General features: G+C 38.5%; 1 protein-coding gene across 1 annotated transcript; it reads left to right on the top strand.

Moving 5' to 3' along the window:
* The first annotated feature begins 363 nt into the window (after nucleotides 1-363).
* Nucleotides 364-18,747, top strand: LOC139141955 (aminopeptidase N-like). The gene is made up of 18 exons (XM_070711733.1): nucleotides 364-1,142; nucleotides 3,668-3,941; nucleotides 5,468-5,588; nucleotides 7,081-7,235; nucleotides 7,489-7,602; nucleotides 8,014-8,148; nucleotides 8,597-8,662; nucleotides 9,039-9,104; nucleotides 9,365-9,546; nucleotides 9,774-9,868; nucleotides 10,599-10,741; nucleotides 11,248-11,451; nucleotides 12,800-12,876; nucleotides 14,256-14,366; nucleotides 15,017-15,184; nucleotides 15,633-15,773; nucleotides 16,655-16,736; nucleotides 17,112-18,747. The coding sequence occupies exons 1-18, from the start codon at nucleotides 547-549 to the stop codon at nucleotides 17,259-17,261; spliced, it is 2,880 nt and encodes a 959-aa protein (XP_070567834.1). The 5' UTR covers nucleotides 364-546; the 3' UTR covers nucleotides 17,262-18,747.
* The last annotated feature ends 1,382 nt before the right edge of the window (nucleotides 18,748-20,129 follow it).

The raw sequence follows: 20,129 nt of genomic DNA, 5'->3' as shown, positions 1-20,129 counted from the left end.
TCTTTTAAAACAATGTTTTTCCTAAATCAGCATATGATGCATAGTCCATAGTGGAATTACACTTTTAATACATCAAACTGTCGCAACTTGAAGCATTATTGAGATGATCATGGTGTCATAGCAAGTTTTGTAAAGTGTGAGAGACGGACAGATAGAGAGAAAGAGAGACAGACAGAGACAGCGAGAAGAGACAGACAGAGAAAAGATGGCGGGAAGAGAGGGTTATGTCTTCAGAACTTCGAATAATTAAATTCTATGACCTGTAAAGAGAACAAAACATTATGGCATGGTGCTGTAGCCACGCCTCTTATTCATAATATGGAGTCCCCTAATCGATTATAATCTTATGTGAGGTCAGAGGTTATGCTCGCATATAACGCCCCATACAGTCGAAAGTTGTCACAATCCCGCAGCAGGAAGAGAATCTCCAGTACTTCGTCGTTGGATGAGGGACATCAGATGGTTGGCTGGCCGAGCGGACTCCAAAGGAAAAATCACTGACCTTAAGTCGAGGCGTCCAGTGGAAAGTGTATCGTCTGTTGTAACATGGCCAGGTCTCAACCCAAGCAGACGATTTATGTCAGTACTTCCGCCGGCGCCCTTGCTGTTTTAGTCGCCGCGGCGCTAGTTTCGGGTTCTGGGCTGCTCGCTTACTTCCTCCGCCCACAAGGCTGCGAAGCTAGCGCAGTCACAGATGGACCCAAGCTTACGGCGTTGCCGTCGCCCCTTCCATCAACCACCTCTCCGGAAGAGCCCTGGGAATCTCACCGCCTCCCGGACACCCTCAAACCACTTCTGTACAACTTAAAAATCAAAATCGATCTCGACGAGTTTCTCATATCCGGGCGCTCGGAAATCACTTTCACTTGCACCGCGGCCACTCGCTACGTTATCCTTCACACCAAACTGCAGGAGATCGACAAAGAGTCGATTAAAGTCTGCCGTCAGACCGACGGTGAAATCCTGGAGCAGTCGGCCCCCTCAAGGCTTTATCCGCAGACCCAGTACCTTGTCATAGAGTTGTCAACGTCTTTGACAGAAGATGTTGATTATGTCGTGGTGGTTGAGTACACAGGGGTCCTAGAAGACGATCTCATAGGAATATACCGAAGTTCATACATAGACGATGACGGAAATAGAAGGTATTTTCAATTTATTATCTCACCAATCTCTCGAGTAAGACTAGCCAATACAAATAATGATAAAATTAATTGATTTTCATCATTCTATTACTGATTTGAAGTGCAGTCTCAATTACACCTTGTTCAGTCCGCTTCAGTAAAGGCTTATGCGTACAATATGCAAACATTTAGCTTGGATACTGTCCCCCCGAAAAAATCCGTAGAAAAGAACGATTTTATGTTTTTTAGCTATCGTTTGTTTTGATAAGCCTGAACACGTACCAGGAACAATCATAGTTCAACACATTACATATCAGTAGCAACACGCGCATACTCGTGCCTTTTAAGGTAGAAATGCTGCTGGGACCGATATTCAGACTCTTAAACTTTTACAGTTCTACTCGTACTAGTAGGAGCTCATTTTGATCTCATCGAGGGTCTATGACTTAATAAAGTTTCTATCTTGTTATTTTTTTGAAAATCGAGACATTTATATTTTCCCCATATAGTTAACACAGGAGTGGCGGCCATTTTGAATTTCAAGTGTCAGTAAATATTTGGTAATTTATTTCTGTAGAATGCACGGTGACACCCCAGATTTACATTCTTTATTTCCAAGGGGACAGGTATAATGTGTACGGGAAATTTGAGCAAAAATTTAAGACTGTCAATGTCGAGACGCGTACTACCTTAAATTTTTTCCCGACCTTCCTCTGATAAAATGACAGTGTTACAACCGTCGTATAGTCAGGGTAAGGCTTGGTAAACTTTATCAAACTGTGCGATATGAATTGAACAGACGATACACATAACGACGAGGAGTTATAAATGCTGCTGTTCTCACTGCATGAAAAGACTAGTTATGGATCTATAACTCATACTATGCTTGACGTAAACAATTATTGAAACCCGATTCTGTTGTTTATTCGGAGTCACATGATAACGAAATATCTCTATCGGTCGTGTTTGACCTCTTCATGACCCCCGCCCCTAGAACTTTGCGACTTTGTCAGGGAGATGGAGAACGCTATACCTTATGCTTGAAAGAGATTTACATTTGCGCTGATCTGAATATGGTTGGTTTTCTCGAGTTTTGCCAATTTTCGAATATATCGCCAATTTTCCGGTTCCAGTTTGAGGTAGACAAATAATTGATTGACTTCTTTACAACTTGCTTATTGATGTGATCCATCAGTGCCAGAGAAATTCGTTAAAAATTAGAAGTTGACATTTACACGAATAACGTTCAATCACGTCCTGCAGGAGTGAAAAGTTAAATTCATTATGATCTGACCTTTATATTTTCCCGGGCTTATAAAACAGTGCGCATGCGTCTAGGTTGTGAGGTGATCGTCCGCCGATTCGTTTACAATATTTTCAACGATGTCGCCTATCATGATTTAAGCTTTTGCGTGATAAGAGTACTTTTTTATCTTATTTGCACAAAAATCACCGTCAAACCAAACAGTCTAGCGACGAAAAATGTGTATGCTGGCAGTTTTGACAGACACATTTGATGCTACTTTCTACGATTTACATATCAATTGATAAAATATGAAAAAGAAGAGAAATCTGGATGATCAGTTTTTCCTTTAGCCGCAAACTACTGTGCAGTCAACATTTTTATTGATCTCAAACTTGTCGTTCATATCTCCATTAAAATTAGCGTAATAGCACCGTAGTTTAAATTATTCGCACTTCGCGATCAACAGCCTGAGGATAAGTTTGAACAAAAATATCACAGAATAAATCATTTATTACAAACAAAAATATTTGACTTTTTTCTACAGTGAGTATTTTCGCCTCCATCTGTTTCGTTACAAATGAGCCCGCATGGCATGACTTAGTAAAATAGCAATAACATTCTATTGTCATGACCCGAGATGACCTTTATTTGAACTCTCTAAGCTGACAGCCGATCGATTTATTTATACAAATTCCAAACGGCCCACATTTCGATAGTACGTTGCCGGACGAGAACTATTTGCTACAACGAACTGCTTGTTAAATGAGAACGATAAATGCTCGACAGATGCAAAAAATATCAATGTGAAAGGCCAGACATGTTTCAGTACCACTGGATAACCACAATATGCTACAGATGTTAAATGATTGATTTCGACTTTGTTGAAAATTGAAGATCTCTTCTATTCATTTCACACAGTTTGTCGTCAGCTATATTTATTGAGATTGATGCGGGATTTGCGCGGAACATTAGCAGCCCCCCGAACAGGATATCACTACACTACGCTAACTCTTGTTTTTCTCGCCAGCTTTCCTTTGCAACCAAATTTATGGGATTACCCAAAAATATTGTTTCAGATATGCGTATTAGTTAACAGTCCTTGAACAAGTGCTTTAGCAAGAAAGCACACACTTGTAATTAACAAGATACAATTACATGAAACGCTTAATTTGAAATGAAAAAATATGAAAAGAGAGTTAAAGGACGAAGCTATACTGTAAATTTAAATTTATAGTAAACACCATAGTACCCACTGTCATGACATGTGTAAAGTGCAAGTACATCTTCTTCTCATCCACAGGTATTTGGCAGCATCGTTTTTCTCGCCAGCAAACGCACGGAAGGCGTTTCCATGCTTCGATGAGCCGGCCATGAAGGCAAACATCAGCACAACTCTCGTCCATAGACCGGAGTACGTTGCTCTGTCAAACATGCCGTCGTCGAGCAAAACTGACGATGGAGCCGGGTGGGTTGAAACAACGTTCGAGCAGACACCTACGATGTCCACGTATGTGGTCGGTTTCTTTGTCAGCGACTTCACGTCTGTAACGAATACTTCGAGAGACCGAGTTGAGGTAAGTTTCACCCTATTTTCAGGCAAGCCGATTCAGAGAAATTCCAGCAAAATGAGTTCTTACATGTAAATATGATTTTCTAATTGCAAAATCAATCTAAACTTCAATAAGGAAAAGAGATTGTTTGCATCTGCCCGCCCGGTAAGATTCTAGTAGCCCACCCCAGCTTTGCAGTGCTTCTCTCTCCTACGCTCCAAACCAAGACATTCCTAGTGATTTTCTCCTATTAAAATAAGCCCCTGTACACCTGCCCTTTCCCCTTCATATGATTTTGCCCTCCCCATGGCGAAACCCTCTAGAACAACCGTGACTGAGTCTTACTCCACTCCTGTCCGCGTAAGTTGTTCACTGAGCAAAAGAAGCATTTAGTTTTCCCGCCCGCTGGTGACAAAAAGTGTACGCCCACCTGATACGTGAGAAAAACAAATGCCCACGTCACACCGAGGAAGCGTTTGCGAAAATTTGGTTTTTTTTCGCGGACAACTTTGTTGGCTGCCCGTGCTATTTTTATTGCTCCCACTCGTCCGTTTCATGTTGTTTACTAATTTAACTCAATAGCTCGACAAAGACAGGTTGACCATTAATGACTACAGAATATGACGTGATTAGTTTAGTAATTTTAAATTTATCAGAATCATAAGAATGTAAGGATGCTCTCCCATAGTTGATGCTACAATTATTAGTGCGAACGTCAAGTTTATCCTCATAAAACTATACAGAACCCAAGGCCCGACTATAGTCAATGTAATGAACGGTTAGACTGAATTGTGCAAGTGAGCTGTATGAATCGTGTTTTTTCACAATACTTCTACGCCGTCCAATAGCACTGAGTAAACGGCTGTTCGGAATAAAAAGCGATTTCTCGCGATTTGTTGGTGACCGCATATCGCCGGTATTACTTGCAGCCCGTTATCAACTTAACCGTACCTGGATGAATTTAAAGATATATGCATGTGTTCTTATCAGGGCACTGCCTATCAAATGATAAAGATCTCACCTTTACGAGAATTATACTGATCGTGACGTGAAAACTATTCACCCCATTAGTGTTATCGAGCTTGCACGTGCTCCTTATTCGTTTTTGAAAGCCGTATATCCTCTTCAGTAGCGCCCGGTTACTGTCGACGAAAAGAGAACACCGTCGAGGGCCTAGATTTTTTAAGCGAAAAGAAAATTTGAAGTAGGCATAGGCGGACACAGATACTCAGATAAAAACATGGCTACATGGCTACATACATACATACATACATACATACATACATACATACATACATACATACATACATACATACGTGCATACATGCATACATAGTATATACATACATACGTACATGGGTAAGACACACTGAAGACACACACATACACACACAGATTGTCAGTTGCTACTTGCATGCACCTTTTATACTTTAATGCGCAAAAGCACTGCCCAAGCTATGCTAACTAGTCGAGGATGTTATTTTTGAAACAGTTTAATCTGTTTTTTTAACTTAGTGATTCCATAATTGGTTTTCATATTCGTTGAACAGATTCGTATATGGGCACGCCACAATGCCATAGAACAAGTGCAGTACGCTATGGAGATAGCATTACCTATTCTAGAATACTACGAGGATTACTTCGGTATAAATTTCCCTCTTCCGAAAATAGGTGAGTCCGATTTCATGCGTCACAAGACTATTAGCGAATGTATTGGCCAATTTGTGCAATTTATTTGTGTATACATTGATGACGTTTTGTGGAAGATAGAATTAGCCTGTGAGGGGATATTCCATTCAGTGTCTTCCCCTTTCACAATACATTTTTGGTCTACCACTTGAGGGGGCTAATTTTGAAGCTCATGAAGTAAATAATTAAGTTTATTTCTTTGTTAACATAGAAAATGTAATTCTTCCCGATACAGGTAACACCGAGATGGCGGTCATTTTGAATTTCAACAGTCGGTATAAATATTGGTAGTTTGCTTCCCTAGAGGTACTGAATTTTTCGCGATAGCCTTGATTTGTATTATTGATTTCAAAAGAAAGGAAGCGACTTAAAGTTTACTTACAGAACGTTTGAGCAAAATTCTAAGTCTTTCAATTTCGAGATGCGTACCACACTGGTTAATAATGAAACACCTATTCTGGGGAGTATCTTAGATTTTACCGGCAAAAGAGCGATATATTAATAGTTATTTGACAAACTTCAATAGCTTTCTCATAAAGACTCATTTGTTTAATGTTCCATCCATTGACTCGGAAAGTTAATATTGATATGAAGAACGCCCCAATGTCATTATACACTGCAAGCATTTTGGCCGTTTTCAAAGGTAGAGGATCACCGTTTCTCTTTCAAAGGAAGTTAAAGGGATACATAGGACACACAGGATTTGTTCAAGGCAATATCATCGTTGATAAATGAATATTACTTCGAACAAGAAGTCAGTTAATAACATTGAGTGTTACACACATGCAGTGCAGTGTTGGGCCAAATGTAGGCGGATGCTTAATGAAGAGAATAAGGAACAATATTTCACAGACAGAACACAAATGATGAAAATATTATTTAAACTGTTCTCATATGGTTTAGAAGAACATGAGAGTCGATTTTACTCTTTAAAACGTTTGCAACCATTCATAGATAATGACATTTACGTCAGCAAGCGGTGTGTTGGTAGTCCATTACGGAGTTTTCTCTTTATTGAATGTGTATTGGAACTTGTTTGTCCTCCACCGTTGTTGATATTCTATCAAATTGTCAGAAACGATCATACGGTAACAATAAAGTTACTGTTTAATTTTATAGTATCAATTTCTGTTATGCCAGTGTAAGCATGTATGGAGGAAATGTTCTTTAGCCTCACAGGAGAGCGCCCTCCACATTTTAGAACAAATGTACTGTGTTCCACTCAAGCCAGGCGTAAAGATATTGCCTTTGCATGGTTGCCAGTTAAATCTTACTTTGTTTAATAACGCATAAATCATAATTAAGGGCTGTATTCAAATGTCATAAGCAGTAACATCTCAAAAAGTTGAGAAGGTGTTTATTGACTTCGTCGCCGCAAAATGCTTGCCACAGAGACACATTATTATCAGAATCATAACTAATGTTTACTTAATATATGACAGCCTGAGACAAACTAATTTCTGTTCTATTACAGATATGGCAGCCACGCCTGATTATGGCGCTGGAGGCATGGAAAACTGGGGTCTCATTAATTACAGGGAAAGCGCTTTCCTCTACGACCCACAGAAGACTACAGCAGTCACTAAGCGAAGAGTCGCCACGGTTGTTTCGCATGAGCTAGCCCATCAGGTAAACCAAACTAAAGAAATACACAAGACACTGCGTTTGGCATTTGCACTATGATTCATTATGCATCTTTCCGTTGTATCTGCATCCCAAATTTTCTCCATTCTGTGATTCAAGCATGCTCGATTGTATATTTATTTTGTTAACGGATATTTGTACTTATCGCATACCTATCTTAACTGTTATGATGCCGGACAGAAGAAGTTGCTACTATATTCTCACTGGTTTGCTTTCCTCGCTTTTGCAATATTCCAAGTGGTTTGGAAATTTAGCCACACACTGGTGGTGGGAAGACCTATGGCTAAAAGAAGGTTTTGCCAGCTTCATGGAATATTATGGCGTTGACCTTGTGGAACCATCTTGGAAAATAGTAAGTTCAACTTGCCACGTACCCATGAAGACTCCACATTGCCCCTACTTTGTGAACTGTGTATATCTGTAAAGAGCTTTGTACGTCACTTATTTCTTTATGATAAAGTCACAGCAAGCGAAGCAAAGTTCATTGAACGGCTAAGGATTTTAAAAGAGAGCTGAATTTTCTTTCTGGTCAAGTTCAATCTTTTATGCACGTCTGAGTGTATTATGATCCCATTGTGTTTTTTCTGATAACTCTGAATTTTAGTGCGGAGTAGAATTTGCTTTTCATCAATACTAATAACCTTGTATATCGCACATATACATTTATTATGCTAATACTTTGTATTTCAACGTGCTTTAATAAAATTAGCATTAACATAAAGATTTAAAACTATTGTCACTTAAATATTTTTTGTTACTCCAGTTAGACCAGTTCTTAATTCTTGATCTGCATACCGCCCTCAGTCTTGACGCCCTCCTGTCGTCACATCCGATCTCAGTACCTGTCAATCAAGTAGACGAGATCAATTCCATATTCGATGCGATATCATATAATAAGGTAAATACATGCCATGCATATAAGATTCAGAGGTGGATTCGAGTAAATAATGCAATAGATACCTTATTAATCCTTAAGTGCATCGAAGTCACTTTGAGACGCTCCGTGTAATTCTAACCTCGAGGGAAAATCCTCGTCCAATGACTCATGAATGATCTTTTAAAAGTTCATACCATACGAACACACACACACGTGATGGCAGTATACCTGTAACATCATTGAACGTCTCTGTCGTACATAGCGCCACCAACAGTTAAACTTTATAGTATTGGGCATTCGTAATGCAAAAAACATTGGCTTCATCATATACAATATATTAATGTTTGCTAATATCGTATTACTGTGTCCTAAAGTGTCGCCTAATGAATTAAACAAAGAGTCGCTGGATAATTTTTACATATATTTACGATGTAATGCTGTAAACTATATTTTTTTCTCTTTCTTGCAGGGTGCATCCGTTATAAGAATGCTTCGCTACTTCCTCGGCGAGAGCACATTCAGAAATGGCCTTAAAGTATGTATATGTAGTCAAATGAAGTGTTCGACATTTCCCCTTAAAATCTGAAGAGGGACATGGCATGTAAAGTAGAGTGTGTAGATTTGCATGGCGCCAGTCTTGTCAGAAGCGCGCAACTTGTGAACTGCTCGGCTATATCCCAAGAGTATTTGTTTATGTCTCCCCCACTGCAGTGGCATTATGGCATATTACGACCTTGCACTATGATAATATTGCAATATTTTTCTGAAATAAGAGATCGATACAATTTCTACCGTTACACAAAGTCCATTTAAAATGAGCATTTAGCTGTGGTATTCTGTGTACTTTGTAGTCTGCACGAATATTATTTTTGAAATTCATATCGCTTTTCCCGCTATCGATTCTTACCCAGAAATACCTGAATCGTTTTGCGTACAGCAATGCCAAGATGAATGACCTCTGGGACGCTTTGACGGAGGTGAGAAAACAATTGATTCAAAAGTACTTCCCTTTGTCAATAATCGATTTTTTGTCGTCAGTTAGTCAATAAAAGCACGTTCAAATACTATGATTTGTGTATGACGAAAACAACTTCGACGAGCGATCGTTCACGATGTTACTTGCACTCTAGACGACATACAGATGTGGCAATGACCTGCCGTCCGAATTATTTTTCGATTTGCTTTGTCTGGAAGTTTGTACAGTGCCTGTAACTTTCGATGTTTGTTCTATATCCAGGCCACCAACGAGGATGGTCTTGAACTACCGGCCTCGATCAAGGACATCATGAACACGTGGACTTTGCAAATGGGTTATCCGGTCGTCACTGTCACGCGAGATTACTCGAGACCTGATGTCATTACCTTTTCGTGCGCACAAGAGCAATTTCTCATCGACCCGTCTGCGCTGGCACCTGATGAGTAAGTTTCTCATTCCAAACCAAAGGTCAAAATCAATTCCATGGATCTTGAAGAGAGTTTGCGCGGAGAAGAAATAAAATCAATACTGCAAAAGTGTAAAAGTTCATTATTTTTCGTGAAAACCTCTTAAATTTGACCCAGATGAAAGGTAGGATTTCCACTCAACGGGATTTTGTCATTATGCCATATATAGCGTCTTTTGAGTGAGTTTTTTCATCTTATCGCAGCACAACATGGTATGTTCCGCTAACATTCACGGATGGGTCTGATCCGAAATATGTGGAGGGAAACTTCAATCAAATCTGGCTTGAGCGAGGCTCCGGTATGTTATCGTGATATTATACTAAATCATAATGTACAAATGTGAAAATTAAGAATTTGGGTATTTTTGTACACTAAATGAAAGATACTATAATGGCGACGCAGATTCGACTTTGATTGTTATAGTGGTGTGATTACAGGCTGCAAGGTTTTAGTGGTAACAATCGTCATGGCAACTGCATCTTTTGCCGCTACATGGAGGATGTCGATGATGATGCTTCTGCTGCTGCTGCAGATGATGATGATGATGATAATAATGATGATGGAGATGATGATGACGATGATGATGATGATGATGATGATGATAATGATGATGATAGTGATGATGATGATGACGATGATGATGATGATGATGACGGTTATAATGATGATAGTGATGATGATGATTATGATTATGATGATGATAATGACGATAGTGACGATGACAATGATGATAATGGTGATGATGATGATGATGATGATCATCATCATCATCATTATCATCATCATTATCATCATCATGATAGTAATTATCAGTCGGCTTCATTCAGTGGTTTGGAGAACTTTAGTTGAAATTTTCCAAAAAACAATTTCAAGCATGAGCCACCAAAGTATGATGACCGGGAATTATAGGTTGACATAGTAGCCAGCGGAGCGTCCATGACAAAAGACAATAACATTTCACGCCATAATTTTTGTCTGACTACTTTATGCTTCTTAGATTTGCCATTGACGCTAGGTTTTTCCCACAGTGACGATGGACGACGAATCAGCACTACGTGGTGGAAATGACGATTGGTTGTTGACAAATATCAACCAAACTGGTTACTTTGTGGTAAACTACGATGACCGGAACTGGGAATTAATAAAGCGACAATTGCTAGACGAACACGAGGTAACCACTCTAAATGTCGGGTTCATTTTGGTGTTCAATCGAAATAATTATTATTTTACAGTAAGTTTTTGATCCTGCGTTTGGCTAGTTTAATACTAGAAGTCTTTCAGCTTACAACAAAGACATATGTGAACATACTTGCTTCATGTTCTTGTGAATCTTAGAAAAGAAATACATAAACAGAGCCGCATCTTAAATATTTTTTGTACGTGTTACTACTCAATGTGAGGGAAATTAAAGGGCATCTTGCACAGGAATTCTGAAAAACAACCCCCCCCCCCCAAAAAAAAAAAGAAAAAGAAAGGGAAAATCATTCCACCCACTTTACCAAAGTATGAAACAATCCTGCTCGTTAAACAGAATTTTTATTCTTTCTTCTGATGAACCTTACTGCCATATATGCATGCATGCATGTATTGTAAGACGGTATGGATTTGATTCAAGTTTGCGATTTATATGCAAGAAACCATCACAATTCTGTATCATACTTGCATTTTTCTCTGTAGGTGATACCGTCCGCTTGTCGTGCAGCTCTTCTGAACGACGCTTTCAGCCTGGCCAGGGGAGAACACCTCCCTACCACCGCTGCCTTGGAGTTGAGTCGCTACCTGAGACAGGAACGGGACTATGTTCCGTGGGTGGCTGCAAGCAGGGCGTTTGACTACATGGAAAGCATGTTACGAACCACGGGGTCATACGGAGCTTACCAGGTTAGGGGCAGGAGATGGCGGTAGATTTTTAGAGTATCGAGACTTTTCGATGAAGACGACAATACTGACGACGACGACGACGACGACGATGATGATGATGAGTGATTACAAGAAATCGTCCCTCTTTCGCTTTTGTTTGACAAGCCCTTTGCATCGTACTAAGAAATAATTGCAACATATAATTTGCAGTTTTACAAAGTATCACGTTAAATAAATATTTCTTGCAAGTAATGCAGTTATTAAATACACCTCCAAGGTTGTTCACTTCTAAGCAATATTCTTGAAAGCAGCTGCGCGAATAGGTGAGTGTTGAAGGATTGTGTTGACTCATCCCTGCCTAACCCGTACACTATAGGACATACTCAGCATTTGAAATTGTTGTCATGAGTGTTCATTTGATATTTCGTCGCTGAATCAATGCAGTGCAGCTCACAATGCTGTACAGCCCAAACGAATCAACAGGAATATATGAATGTGTTACTTTAGCCTGTCTTTGTTAAATGCACTGAAATATGTGCGAAGAGCTCGAGTTTGCGTCATGCCTATATATGCATTGTATTCGCAAAGATCGGAAATCAATGCGGGTGTCAACAATATTGCTGACACAGTGGATCATGCTTTGGATTTTTAGCTCACATTTGGTGTACCAATGTGAGGTTATCGTATAAGCTGAATCAGTGCATTTGCATCGGATTTGCATATCTGTATGTCTGTATATTTGTGGGTATGTGCGGATGTATGTCCGTCACACACAAAGGCTCCCATACCGCCAAAGATACCATCTCAGTATTTGGTGTACAGGTAGATGCAGGGGTAGAGATGTGAATTTGTTCAAATGAATACATCAGTGTCAAAAATGTGCAAATGAGGTAAGAAAAAGTGAAATCCTGCAAATGTGCAGGAGGCATGCCAGTGAGAAACAGGCAAACACCACTGATCTTGACTCATTTCCTGTCATTGTTTATTAACTGTTACATATTAACAGACCAGCTGCAACCATAGACAGTAGATGGGGGAAGACCGTTTATACTAAACTAAGAGGGGCTTGTTTCTGCTATGCATGTTGCTAAAGTTGACCTCCAGTACCTAAAGTTAGACCTTAATTACTTTTGTCATTCTTGTTTTTCTGGTTTAGATATTTCTTGTTGTTTTTCTTGTTGTACTGTGCAGAAATCATTGCCATAACATCAACGTAGAATTTTCCTCCACTGAACAGATAGAAACAACATTTATTGTTGATAATTGGTAACCCATACTGGTATATACCAATTCTGATCAAATTTGAGCGACACCGTATAATTGCGGTATTTTTGTTTCTTTGCTTCCTTTTTTTTCGTTTCATCAAAAGGAATTTGTCTTGGATCTTGTGACAACTTTCTACGAAAGGCTCGGATGGAATGACTCGCATTCTGAAAATGTTGAAAGGTAAGTTTTTTTCTACAAGGAGGCAAAATTTCCAGGTGTCATATATATTATATAATATATATATATATATATATATATATATATATATATATATATATATATATATATATATACAGATAGATAATGTCTATATATATAGACAGATAGATAATGTCTATATATATATATATATATATATATATATATATATATATATATATATATATATATATATATATAGATAACGTCTTGCTAAAAATAAAATAAAATGCATCGCCATCAGAAACTAACGTTGAATATCTTCTATCTCGAATTCCATGATATCGATGTCTCGATTAGTACTTGTCGGTTTATCGATATATAATGTAAGCGTCTAATATACGTTCCCAATCCAAAGGGCACTTAACGGACTCAGGTCGTCATTGACATTAAGCGAGATGTGTGAGTACCACGTAAACATTTTCATTATGTGGCGTTGATGTCGCAATTTGGTTTTACAAAAGTCTACATTAGGTAACATTTTAAATGTATTTTCTCATACGTTCGCAATACTCTTATCTCTTCACTGTTTAATACGGCCAACTTCTAGAAAATTAGTTTGACTCTCAGGTGAAAAAGAGCTCGACAGCAGGACATACAGACACACACCTGTTTTCTGTTGTCAGATACAAACTCCTTACAGTTGAAACGACTGGATTGTCATGAGGAGGGTAGCTTCCATTTCGCTCAGCTCAAAACTTGATACATGTAACTTTGGAGAAACAGCCAATAGTGTGTCGGAAAACATTGTTTCTGAACAGAAGATTTTAAACATGCACGATTGCGGGCTATCAATGAAATGAAATTATGCTTTCAAATTCGCAGGTCATAACATACACATTTTCAGTGCCAATTTTCCTGATTGTTAACAAAATACCATTTTAGCTGATCATACTCACTCTTAGTATGACGGCAAGTTTTGGCCCTCGCGAAATCCGAAGTTAGCTTGGTTAATTTTGATTAAATGTCTGACGGCCTGGTCACTGTTGCAGCCGAAAAAAAGCAATATGCATGCGGATGAAATGTTCGCCCGGATCAAAGACAGAATTGGTCAGTTTGCTCTGCGATTGTACACGAGAACACTGTTGACAAAGGCTACGTCGTATGATTTTAAATATTTTTTGTCGAAACGCCACAAAACAAATGATTATGTAATGGCTTAATCTATGCATATGCTCAAGTCTTGACATACGCCCTTGAAATTTTAGAATGATTTTGTCTACAGTAACGTCAGTATGATTATTAGAAAAATGCAGTAAGACGGTAAAAACAGACACCTGAAAATGTTAATTGCGAGACAAGCAAATGATATATGAAAGAATTGTCTGTTTGTTCAGTTAGTTTTTTTTTTTTAAATCCAGTCTCTCCAGGTCGTTAGCGTTGAATATTGCCTGTAACAACGGGCACCAAGGTTGCATACAAGAGGCTGTGAGGCTGTTTGACGAATGGATGGCAGATACAGAAAATAATCGGTGGGTTTCATTAATTTCTTACCCCCCTCAAAAGACGCACACACACATAAAAACCAAAAAACAAAAACACGCTCATTATTTTTGGGTTAGTGATGCTTGTACTTGTTGTTTTTTTTTGGGGGGGGGGATAGGTGTTTTTAGGTTTTGTTGCCGCGCGGGAGGGGTTGGTCGACATCATCCAATATGTCGAAGTATTGTGAAAACACATCCTCATGCAGCCAACCAAGTAAAGTTGACTTCTTAGTGTATAGTATTGTAATATCATTTGCCTGAACCTCCGTATTACCAAAGTCCCTCCTTTTCTCCAGCCACCCTAGCCTCCCTCTCAATCATTGAGGAGGACGATAAAGATTGAAATATGCAAATTAAAGGTATACAATCACCTGTAATCTAAATATGCCCATATATGGTCAAAGGGGCGTGCCTTGGTATTCAAAATGTCCATGTGAGGGCGCTGTTTTTAAAAAGCGGCCACCCGCTTAAAATCTGTGATTGGCTAGATTTTCTCTTTCCATGGTAACTGTGGCAAAATTGGAACAGGTGACAGAAATGTAGCTGTCGTTGTGTACTTGTCCACATCGTGTATCTTCCTGCTAATCGACCGAGTTTGTTCTGCGGTCATCCGTAACTTGTGAAATTTCCCTTTTCAGTATTTCTCCCAATGTAAGAGATGTAGTGTACTGCACGGCGATTGGCCAAGGGGACAGGCAGCACTGGGAATTTGCATGGCAACAGTACAAGGCCACCCAAGTCAGCAGCGAAAAACTACTGTTGATGAACGCGATGACGTGTAGCAAGGAACCCTGGATTTTGAGTCGGTAAGTACAACAATGGCAAATCTCCGGAAACGCTCGTTCGGAAGAAAAAGGTGATCTGTTAGCTCAACAATCGATCTTTTCAGCTTACGTCAACAAAATATATTGACGTGTGACGAAATACAATTTTGCGCCATCTATGAATTTCATGATATTATTTTTCTTCTACGTTTGTCCGCGCAGTCGGTGACTTCGATAGTGTTATGATGTTAAGTAATGGAGAATCTCAAAGTCCCATTTTTTGCTTGCTATGATCTAAATAATATTACTGTCATTCATAGTTGAAAACCCTGAAAAAAGTGACCTGAAGACCCTGAATATACAACGTCAGCTAAATAAAACCCAATGACGAACAGTTTCAGATATTGACTTTTCCGGTGTAAAGGTCTGCACAGTGTATTGATCATTTAACGTAAATGTATGTAAATTCATGTAGTTAATTTATTCTCAGGTATCTTAAACTGTGCTTACAATCGGACGAGATCCGTCGCCAGGACGCCACTAGCGTCATTGGAGACATCGCCGCCAATATAGTTGGAGAGTCCCTGGCATGGGACTACTTTCGAGCTAATTGGGATTACTTTTTCGCCACGTGAGTTTCTTGATCCCCTATGTTTAATTTGAATAAAAACAAAACCTTAATAACATATACAATATACATACACCGTGGCGCTGTCACATCGCTTGTCCTTAAAAGTATAAAATTGGAAACATCTTGAAGTTGATGACTGGGATAAGCACATTGTGTAAATAAGGAAGCTTGGACATGCTTCCCGGTTCACGAGTTATTTAGGAACCACGAACGAGACAACTTATATAATTAGTTCATCCAAGGTTACCGTAAAAAGATCTCATCAATCTGTCTGTTTGTAGGAGTCTTTGCATGGAAATAAAAATCAGCCGCTAATGGCTTCTTGATTACGGAGCTTTTTCATGCTCTTTGGATCGCATTCTAATACCTTGCGGCAAGAAATGTCAACATTGCATTCAGATTGCGAAATTTGCTTAATCTGAGTCAATGAGGATTGCACTACCTAGAGTTTAAGTGCGAACGGGACATATTATAAATCTTAAGATTTCACAATAATTATATTTTAATCTTTTGCATGCAGTGCGTGGGCTCATTTTTAATTTCCTCGATTGAATGAGGTTTTCAGTGTATTGTATCTGTATAAATAGAAAATTTATTTTCCCCACAGAGTTAGGTGATCTTTCATGATTTTATTTCGTAATTAACAGTTCAATGATGCAATTTCTACAAAAATTATGTTAATTAACAGTTCAATGATGCAATTTCTACAAAAATTATGTCTTTTACACCCGAGATGCGTTTGGTCACCAAATTATCTTAGCCAATGATTAGGTTTGCAGTTTTTATTAATTAATAGGATTACTTCAACGCAATATACATACACCGTGGCACTGTCACATCGCTCGTCCTTAAAAGTATAATTGGCACTTTATCCTTGACAGATATGGAACCAATATGTTCTCCTTTCCCGACCTGATCAACGGTGTCACGGGGGCGTTCTCTACCGAGCTGAGACTCAGAGAGGTAAATATTATCGATATGGTTTATATCCTTAGCCATGAGAATTTTTTTTATTCAGTGTAAAAAGACTACATCTCCCCTTCACATACGTGTCCTGAGCAATAGGAATTATGTTGAAAACTTAGCGGGCTCCATCAAATGTCACTGTATACCCACTAGTTTACGCTCAATGCTCTCTGACAGTTATGCAAGGCGATCTTAAATATTTGAGGTTATGAATTTGTACCTGCCAGATAAATTGGTCATACTCCCGTAATACTCGCCACGTTGTGAATTTAACAAACACCACCCTGTGACTGAAGGAATCTCCTTAATTCATCTAAGTCCATTTCAAGAGCATAGTTCACACACTTTCGGTTCTTTGTAAATATCTTTCAGCTTGAGGACTTCATGGGCAACAACCCGAACCTCGGCACGGGCGCCAAAGCTTTCAACCAGGCAGTGGAGAGAACAAAGGCCAACATCAGGTGGAAACAAACAAACGTTGATGGCATACAAGTCTGGCTTGAGAGGCGCGGAGCTTCTTAGTTTTGAGACAGACCAATGTTTCAGACGTTTCATTCCATCAAAACGTAAAATTTACATTATCAGTTTTTTAATTATTTGATGGTCAGTCATATTAGTTTAAGGAGATGGCTAATAATCGGACATTTGTTGTCAGAAAGCTAAAATGACCTTCAACTTTGAAATATCCAAGAAACGTAATGCATCATATTAAACTAGATCTTGTACTTAAAATTTACCATAGAAGTTTATCATCAAGGTCGAAGAACGCTGTTCGTCTCTGGTTAACCATATTAATGCTGGTTAACCATATTAATGCATATTAATATTAATTGGTTGACTAATATTAATTTTTTAACCGTTTCTGGTTAACCATAATTCTGGTTACTGTTGTTGAAGTCCTCCGCCCTAACTGTGCTTTTCCTCCCTTCAAATCACACGACAATAGACAAAACGTTGAATGTAATGAGTGTTTTTCGATGATGTAATATATATTCAGCCATTTCTTTTTTAAGTAATGTTGAACCTAAAAACAAATAATAGTACCCACACAGAAAAGTGCAATCTAAAATATTCCTGTCTACCTATCATGATCCTATGTGGACAACTTATGGTACATGTAAATGCACAACTTTTTTCGGCCTAACCACTATTCTGTCACAATTTCTATATTAAAACTAATTTTTAGTTTTAATTAATTGTAATCACTAGAGACATATTCATAAAAAAGCAGCTTCATCGAATCTGTATGGACTCATTACTCTTTTAGAACTTTCAGAGAGGACAACTATTGTAGAGTATTGTAGCAAGATTAGAGATCCTTCTCATCAGCAAGTTAAAAGTGGATCGTACAACTGGTCAGCAGAGCATAGAATGGTATTCTTTAGGATCAGACGGAAGGAAAACATTTACACGAGGTACACATCAGATCTCGAAAATGCGAGAAAGAATATTGTTTAAAAATTTAAGTTTTGGTGTTGTGGATAAGATAAAGGTCATGTAAGTGATAAAAAGTAATTTTTGGAGGATCTTTCAAGGGCCTCCCTGAACGGTGTAAAAATGCGTCCTAGAACGCCAAGCCATCTCCTCGACCAGATCATTCCAAAGATCTGATGGACAGTCCCTTATGGTTGTAGGGAACAGTTTTAAAAAGTCAAAGATTTCATAAGAATCGATGTAAGCAAACTGACTATCTAAAAAGGCTTAGCAATATACAGGTAGCTCTCAGCTAGTGATGATGAAACAGTTTATGCTTACCGCTGAACTCAGGATATTATTTACAAAATCGTGTGTTGAATCATTTTAATCATTAGGTATGTGTAGTTTACCCTTGGAGGTATAATGATGGAATTTCCACGTTTTTTAAAATTATTAGAAATTAATAAACTGTGGATGTTATATGTACATTTTAAATCTTCAATAACTACCTGTAGTCCTGGCCATTTGTCCATTGAGTGTCCATAAACTGTGTAAGCTTAACAAATAAACTTTGTACCTGGTACTTAAGCTTAAATATCTAAGATCGAATTTGTCTTCCATTCAATAGTTAAGCTATGAAAATCCACATATATACATATGTACATATACTTGATTTACATATTCATAGCCGTTTTAAATTAATGTACGAAATGTGATGTCATTTTCAAGTGGAAACTAACAAATAAACACTTAAATCGTTATCATCCCAATCTGTCATGTGGACCATTGACTGTTTATAGCTGTGAAAGAAAATCGATGTTACGTTGTATTTGACTCGATTACTACACACTGAATGAACCTGTTTGAACTCGCAATATATGTGCTAGGTCTTATGATACACTTTTAACTTTCTGGTAAGGTAAAAATTTTCACTTGATGTTGAATTGTTTGATACCCGTGCTGGACTGAAAAGATCTTTCCGGTGTAATAGAAATCGAAGACAATCACCCGAACACATACATGAAAGGTAACTGATACCGAAATGGTACAATAGATCATTAATCAGACCGCCGTCTCATGCAGAAGAATGTACGTCTACGATATTAATTTTTAAGAGAATTTATTCTAACGACAAGAATCGACTCCAATATATGTATAACGCGTTCGTTGCTAGGTTGTTGACTGGTGACGTCAAGACTTTTGTAAATCAGTATAACAATGACTCTTTGCTTTTGACGCTGTTATGACATATTGGGTAAGTAGGCAATCAATGGGGCCATGTTCGTCATCTGCTGGTGTGTACATCTGCTGTATACAATGAAGTCTTGATTTCACCCCTCAATGAGATCTTCGCGCGATTTATTTTCAATACCGTTGGCCTTATTGGGCCCATCGTTCAAGTTTGGATAGCTGCTCTTAAGCAGGGTATATCATCAACTCTTCTGGGTGAGGATGTTTTTAATTCTACAACGATACAATTCTATATGTACCCGACGATCGCAACGTGTATACATAATAGACATGGCGTACATCCTACTCAAGAAAACATTACATCACTGAATGGTGTGGTGATTGTCACCGAATATTGCAGTGATCGTCACTGAATGTTGTAGTGTTCACACTTCTCCGTGATTAACATATCTTCGATCTTCATTACGATGACATGCAGAGCACAACGTTGGCCGGTGTTTTCGTAGTTGAAGCTCTTGCAAAGGACGTGCACCAAGCACTGTTGAGCGCAAGCTATTAATCCCAACGGGGTTACTACAATCGCCAAGGGTTGATGGCCCGCGTGTGGTTTCATATTTGATGCTAATAGGCTGAATACGGCTTGCTTTTTCAATCTAGAAGCTCGTCCTGGAACGGAGGAGGGAAACTTTTGCCAGAATTCATATTGATTGTAAGACCACTGCATTAAAGGATATTAGGCAGTCATCTCTTTTATATCTAATGAAAAATACACTATTTTTGTAT

Source organism: Ptychodera flava, chromosome 10, assembly GCF_041260155.1.
Source record: "Ptychodera flava strain L36383 chromosome 10, AS_Pfla_20210202, whole genome shotgun sequence".
Classification (NCBI taxonomy): domain Eukaryota; kingdom Metazoa; phylum Hemichordata; class Enteropneusta; family Ptychoderidae; genus Ptychodera; species Ptychodera flava.
This window is presented reverse-complemented; position numbering and strand designations above follow the sequence as displayed.